The sequence below is a fragment of the Morone saxatilis genome, unplaced genomic scaffold, assembly GCF_004916995.1.
Source record: "Morone saxatilis isolate NCDOM2014 unplaced genomic scaffold, NCSU_SB_2.0 Contig5, whole genome shotgun sequence".
In the NCBI taxonomy this organism is placed as follows: domain Eukaryota; kingdom Metazoa; phylum Chordata; class Actinopteri; family Moronidae; genus Morone; species Morone saxatilis.
The window spans coordinates 1,230,905-1,238,683 of NW_023340095.1; the positions used below are offsets into that span (position 1 = coordinate 1,230,905).

General features: G+C 35.1%; 2 protein-coding genes across 2 annotated transcripts in view; one reads left to right on the top strand and one right to left on the bottom strand.

Annotated features, from left to right (window-relative positions):
* LOC118339112 (myosin light chain kinase, smooth muscle-like) overlaps window positions 1-2,355 on the bottom strand; it is a 10,315-nt gene extending 7,960 nt beyond the window's left edge. The window contains exon 1 of the mRNA XM_035676647.1: window positions 2,295-2,355. Coding sequence (XP_035532540.1) covers window positions 2,295-2,355 — 61 coding nt within the window. The remainder of the gene's footprint in view (window positions 1-2,294) is intronic.
* Window positions 2,356-3,183: 828 nt separating this feature from the next.
* The window catches only part of mylkb (myosin light chain kinase b), a gene marked incomplete at its 5' end in the record, with an annotated part of 19,592 nt that continues 14,996 nt past the window's right edge, over window positions 3,184-7,779 (top strand). The window contains 2 exon segments of the mRNA XM_035676241.1: window positions 3,184-3,300; window positions 6,687-6,746. Coding sequence (XP_035532134.1) covers window positions 3,184-3,300; window positions 6,687-6,746 — 177 coding nt within the window.

Here is a 7,779-nt window from a genome sequence, read left to right on the forward strand (position 1 = left end):
AAAGCACACGACCTCTGGGGAAGAAGTGAAGTTAGTAACAATATTAATTTATCGTCAATGAGAATAATCGTTAAGGGGGAGATTTTGACCAGTTTACTCTTTAAAAAATGTTTAATATCTATTTTGGAGAATCTGAAACAGAAACTCTTCTTCTGATCAATTAATTAATTAATCGTTTCCTGGTTGGTCCTCAGCCTGCAGAAACAGCTGTATGATGGCGTCTGTGGTGATGTCACTGTAATGTCATCAGACAACAAACAGTGTTCATTACAAACTGGAGGGTCCGACTGTTTACCTAATGAAAGACACTGCCTCAGTGCATTGTGGGAAATGTAGCCAGGATATCTCCACACCTGCTGCTCAGATTGATTCTGTGTGAGTGTAAAGTTAGTACAGTTATCAATAACCAATAATCAACAATGAAAAGAGCAGAAAAACAAAAAAGTATAAAAAACAACAGTTCACTTCAGCTGATTCAGCTCTTCACACAGCACCAGACTTCATTCATTCATTCGTTCATTCATTCATTCATTCATTGAGATTGTCACCTTTTGATTTATATTTACATAAAATCCGTCAATAAATTCCTCACCTGTGAATGTGGGATCTTCGGTTGCTAACGAGCGTCTAAATGAGACTACAAAGGTTGTCGTTGACATTAAAACACGGAGACTGATCTACTCACTAAATGAGCTAAACTAAACACAGCCGAGTAAAGCTATGCTAAAAGAGGCTAAAGCAAAATAAAAATATTCAAAAAGTGAATCAGTGAAGATTATGAATAAAACATAAACATTTGTTCAGGATTATTTCCTGTAATAATCCAGTGGAATAATCTCATTGGCTGTTTGTGGAAGGAAGTTCAGGGTTGGACTACAGAAATACATCATCACTACACTCTGTTGTACCTTTAAACCATCAAAATGAGTTCATGTATTATTCACTTTTCTAACTGCAGACCTTTGGACGTCACTTCCTTCATGCTGTCAGATAAAATATTGATTGTTTTTTTATTTGTTATAAAACAGCCAGAATGTCCTCACAAAGATAGAAGCACCCACTGATGTCCTGTAGTGTGATACGGCAACGAATCGCTGCTAAATCTGAATGTGTGTGTGAGATAATGAACAAATGAGGATTCCCTGTGTGTGTGTGTGTGTGTGTGTGTGTGTGTGTGTGTGTAATCCCTCCTGTTATTTCAGTCTGGAGGACAGCCCCTGATCCCACTCTGTGTGTGTGTGTGTGTGTGTGTGTGTTTATCCAGCACAGTGAGGACTGATGTTAAAGGTCAGAGGTCACACAGACAGACAGCTGGAGTCAGTCTGTGTCTGAGGATGTCGAGTTTTAACGTTTTATTTCCTGCAAAAAGTAACTAAGTACTGGTCATCCTATATTTCTGTATGCAGTGAAATGTGATTGAAAACGGGAGGAAATTATTGATCCAGTTTACAAACTCATCAGGAACTGATCAGATACCATCAATGATCTTCAAATCGGTTCAGAACCCGTTAATATGTCGACCAGTACGCTGATTAGACTGCTGACAGAGAAACAACAAACAGATCAATAAACAGTAAATAATCAATAAACACAGCTGAAACCTTCAATAACTGTTTAACAAAAACAATATTTTTAAAAAGTCTTTTTAAAATTAATGTAATGGATATTTTTTTGTGTTATTAACTTTTTCAAAATTCAATAACATCTTAGATAGATAGATAATGTTTAAAACTCTAATATTATTCCATATACAGACTTTTTCTGCACTAATTTCAAATGAAACAGCTTCTGTTTGGACTGTTAGTCATACATTTACATTTTGAATAAAATAAAGATTTTTATGATAAAGTAACATTTCCTAATTTCACATTGGTTTTATTGCATGATACAGAAAGTTTACCGGCCGACCAACGAGTTGAAAGAAGCTACTTTTATCAATATTTGAGACTTTGGGTTATAACCTGTACTGGTGAAGAACTGAAACAACTTATCAGTTTCTTGTGTAACAGAACATTAGTGAAATATCTCTTTAAATACTTCAGTGAGTATTTTATGTCAGTTTATACTAAAACTTAATGTAAAGTGTTAACTGTAAATATTTAGTTTTAAGTTGTTGTATATATTATTTATTTTGAACTTCAGTTTTTATTATTTTGTAGTTTGAACAATTAAAATTGTTTATATCTGCAATATATATATATAACTGCAATAAAATGTTTTTATATTGTTTTATATTATCTTATATTGTGTTATATATATATGTCAGCAGAATAAGACATTATAAACCTTTATACCATCGTCTGGGTGAATACTGGACTCTGTTTGGTTCCTGATGATGGACACCTCGTCAGCCATTATCCCTTACAGACATATAAGTATATATATAAATATACATAAATATATACAGTGAAACTGAAAATTTTTTTAACAATCTACAACCTTCAGATGAGTTTAGGAAAAAACACTGTGTTCGATCAGCACATTTCATTCAGATTAAAGTCCTCCAGAGGACCCAGACTGGACCCTGTGGGGGGACGGTTCTGGCCCATGAGCCGAATGTTTAACACCGCTGGTTTTAAATCTTCAACATGACGCTGAGAGATTGAACTGTTAGATTCACTGTTAATGGATGAAGCGCAACGTTAGCACAAATCTCAGTGCTTGCATTAGCAACCTATGCTAACTAGCTTCCACTTCAGTATCCTGATGTTTAATAATAATTATAATATAATAATATCTAATAATTAATGATAATTTAGTTTTCTTCTTCAGAAAAACTTCAATCTTTAAGCTACATTATTGATATATTGATAATACATATAATTTAATATTTTCAGTGGCAACTATTTAATTTTCAGGCACCAAATAATGAAAAATCTGGTTAAAATAACAGGAAGTAAAGTAAGAGAAGTAAATTATTTCAGCTAAAAAACTTTTTAAAAATTATTCAAAAACTTAAAACTTAAACATTTATTGGAGAAAGTTTGAGTTTCTCTTCTTTTTTATTTTACAGTGTTTTATATTTGCAGTTTATATCCAAATAAAGTTTTTTCCCAGCTGACGATCAATGAATCTCCAGATTGATTTATTGATTTATTGATTTATTGATTTATTGATGAACTGATGAACATTGTTAACCAGAACCTTTCCTGTGAGTGCTGATGGTCTCTGTGTATGTTTCAGGCGGGCTGTGCTCTCTGACCATCGGTAAAGCTCTGCCAGAGGATGAAGGACAGTATAAATGCAGAGCCGAGAACTCAGCAGGGAAAGCTGAATGTTCCTGTATGGTTCTCGTCGACGGTAAGAAATGTTCTTCATAAAGGTTATAGCTCCAGTGTGGAACATTAATATAATATTTATAGGTATGTTTACATTAGTGTTTAATCACCTGAAAATAAGAATTGTTGTGTTTTTGTTACCTCAGAATGAGATGTGTTCTTCTGGTGGAGTCCGCCATGTTTCTACAGTTAGATGTTACTAAATACTCACCGGTCCTTTAAAGTATCTAAAATTGTAAATAAAACTCATTTATTTCTGAAGAAAGTCACAAGCCTTGTTATTGCTGTATGTGGAGCTTCTGTATTAATAGAGAAACTCCATCTAAACTTATTAATAATATTATATTTTTAAAGTTTTCAGCTGTTGTTGACTTCAACCTTTAGTTTCACTTTCAGTCAGATGTTATTTGTTGAATTTCCTGCAGTGTGTAGAAAAGACATTTTCTTTCTTTGGACAATAAACAATCTGATATGACCCTCTCTCATTATGAGAGAAAGCAACTAAACTAATTATTTAGGTAAATAATGAAATATCCATCTTCTTAGTTTTTGTTTGTCTCAGCTTCTTCAGTCAAAACTATTATTATTATATTATTTATTCAATTGTTGCCAAACTTATATAAACATTCACAACCCCAAATATTTAATAGATTTCCTGTCAAATTAAGACAAACAAGCAGTGAACTGTAACTCCCTCACAAAACTCCCTTTAAAACATGAGGCACTTTAAGAGATGTTTGTATGAACATTAGATATTAGTAGTAAAACTGTATTCCTAATCATAATGATTTTGTCTTTAATTGTGTTAGTAAGTTACATTACATTTCTTTCAAGAAAAACTCATCTTCATAATTCTTTATGTTTATATTTGTAAACCAAACAAAAGGATCATCTAGAAACGGCACTGATGAACCTTTTTTGTTGTTAATGTTTACAACTGAGGTCATAAAGTAAGGAAACATACAAAACTCCCTTTAAAAATGTGGCACTTTAAGAGGTTTTGCTGTGAATTAATTATTAGATATTTAATGTGAAACTACATTTTAACACATTCTTAGTTGTCATCTTTTCTTTAATTCGGTTTATAATCTGGACATCAAGTGTTAATTTATTTCTATTAATATCCATCTTTATAATCCCGACACTGACTGCCTCGTTATCAAACTGAATACCTGCGTTTGTACGAAACTATAAACTACATCAGAACTTCGTGTAAAAACTATAAAAACTATAAAAACTGTTAATTTCAGCAGAGAAAAAGAAACAAAGATCCCTCCTCTTCCTCCTCCTCCTCCTCCTCCTCCTCATTTCCCAGGATTCCTCAGCAGTTTCCTGTAATTAGAGTAAATCAACACAAACGTTTATCTCACAGTTGATTCCTGGAAACATTCCTGAATGGACACATTCAGCTTCTGGAAACTTTATTAACAGTTTTGATATTTCACTGTTGATCAGAGCAGCATACTGAGAGGATCAATAAACACATTTTTATATTTTAATTAAAGAGATCAGAAAGATCAAAGTTTATTAAAATCTGTTAAATGAGCAGAAAAGTGAATGGAGTTTGGTTTATGTTGGTTTATTCAGTTTACTGTCTGATTGCTGTTAGCTGATCAATATATTTGTATTTACAGATAATTTACAATAAAACTCTTTACAGCCGTCGATATCTAAAAAAGCCTCATAGATTGATCCAGATTGTATGATAAGTTCAGTCGTATCGTGTTTATGTTAATTAAATAGTTGGTTTGTGTTTGTTCAGCCAGATAAATGACCTAAACTTACGTTGGTCCAGCAAGAATAAATAAATTCTAATTGATTCTGACTTTTGTTGTTTGTTTAAACTCAAAAATTAACTTAATTAAATCATATAAAATATTTCATGTGAATAGTTTATTTCTTTAAGGATTAAAACATTCAACTTAATTTACTTGAATCTTCACAACTGTAAAATTAGTTAAATCAACTTTTTAAAATTAAGTTGACAACAGAAAGCAGTTTAAACACATGGAAATATAGGATTTAATTAAGTTTATTCAATTAGTTTTGGGCTATCATTTCTACATTTGTCAGAAAAATACCCTGTAGGGTTGTTAAGGTGATAACTGCTGACCTTTGTCTTATTTTAAAGGTACAGAATCATAGCTGACAGAAAGGGAAACATGACTAAACAATTTATTCATTAAATCAAGTTTCTAATTGTCAGTGTAGCAGAGTGAAATTACTCCTAATTTTATTTACCGTAAAAGACACAGATAGACACAGGTCTCCAATAGAGGCCTGGTCTGGATTTTACAGAAATTATCTGGATGTATTAAACCTCTTAAAAGCGATTGGATCAGTTAGATTCTCCACAGTTCAATCCTTCATTTTAGTGAAACTATTAACATTAAAGTTTAATGTTCATTCATTCAGACTCACCGGCGCTGTAAAACAAGAGAGACCAGATCATAAAGTCCGTACGGGCCGTTCCTCCATTATTTATATTCCTTTAGTCCGTCAGGGTCCATCAGAACAAAGTGTTTCATTAAATTAATCCCAGTTGTGATTATTATAATGTGCAGTTTGTTACTCGCTGTCTGTTTACTGTCTGTACGCCGGCTGCCGTAAATCTTTAGCTGCCGTAAAACCACGTTCACGTTCAGTGTCATGGCGGTGGCACAGAGAAAAAAATATCACCTTAAATTTAACGTAAGTTACCTGTTAGTCGTCCATCAACTGAAGAGAAGCAAAAATTAGAGAGTATTTCCATCTGTGCTGAGTTTGTGCTGAAGGAGTAAAAGGCCTGTCCCTAATGAAGGCCTGTCCCTAATGACGGCCTGTCCCTAATGAAGGCCTGTCCCTAATAAAGGCTGGGGGGTTCAGTGATTGAAGCAAATAAACGCCTGGTTTTTCTGTATTTATTAAACTTTATTTTATGACGATGCCCTCCCTTATGGAGCCCCTGCGGAGTTGGGTAGTGCAGCCTGTTTGGTCCCCTGCAGTCTGCTGTGGGAAGTGCAGCTGTTTAACACTTGATTTACAGCATTCAGTTATTATGGAGAAATCAGTTCTAGCTGATCAATACAAGCTAAAGGTGTAAATGTTGGTACAGGTACTGTACCTTCAATTCTTACTGTGGGGAACCGACGATCAGCTCTAAAACTATTTCTGTTGCAAGCAAACTTTTTGTGAACTTTCTGTCTTCCATAAACTCTGTAATAATGTCTGGAGCCCTTTTATAATTATATTTAAAGATTATATTCTGTTTTGTTTTCTGATCTGTTGATACAAACACTTCAGTTATTAATCTTAAACTGCTGTCAGTTTAATTAAACTGTTCATTTTGTCTCTCTCTCTATCTGTCTGTCTCTCTCTGTATGTCTCTCTATCTGTCTCTCTCTCTGTCTGTCTCTCGCCCTCCTGCAGACCCGGCAGAAAACTCTCCGGCGGACAAGAAGTCCAAGAAGGCGACTCCGACCTCAGAGAGTGAGTTTCCAAAATATGCAGCAGCCTCGTTCCTTTTGTCCCAATATGGAGCTGCAGGCTGGGATCACTGGTTCCCACACACACACACACACACACACACACACACACACACACTGCTTTCTATTTTAAAGTGTGTGTGTATCATTGAAACTATCACTGTCAGATTATCAGAGCAGCTCTCTACTGAACATTAGGACCACGTTTCCCATCAGCCCTCAGTGAGTGAGTCAGGAACTGATTGTGATCTCAGTTCCAGGAAGCTCATACAGATTAATAAAGTATTTCATATTCAATTCAAAGAACTTTATTGACATGAACAAACACGCATTATCCAGAAAATGTAAATAAAACCTGATTCATCAGACCAGAACCACCTTCTTCCTTTGCTCCGGGTTCTGATGCTCACACTGTAGGTGGACAATGGACGGGGGTCAGTATGGACTCTCTGACAAAGTGAACTGGGGAACGGGTTTGTGGTTTAGGCTCACTGATGCAGGTGGGGAGTGACCAGGCTGGCCGTGTGGTCCGCTCCAACAGGACGCAGCTACCTGTACGCTCAAACTGCCGCTGAAACAGTCTAAATGCCTGGTTCTCTCTAGTCCTATCACTGTTAGTGCTGATCAATATATCAGTCTATATACTGTTAGTGCTGATCGCTGGATGACTTAATACAGTAATCAATATCATATATTGGTGTTATTTTATAAGGTCATCTGTTCTGTTCTGTCTCACTGCGGCAGTTTGACCCTAAAATAATCAGCTGTTTTTGTGATTTATTGTCAATAAATGGATCAATACGATGCTGAAATAACGACATCATGATGCTGATTTGTAGAAAGTCTGAATTCAGACTCTGACGAGCTTACAGCTGTTAAAAGGCTTGTTTTCTGAATGGAGTCTGGTTGATCAGGGCTGAAAATCAATTTCCTCTCTGCGTCCTAATGTCAGACAGACAGACAGTCAGTCAGACAGACAGACAGACAGACAGACAGTCAGACAGACAGTCAGTCAGACAGGAAGGTGAACGTGCATC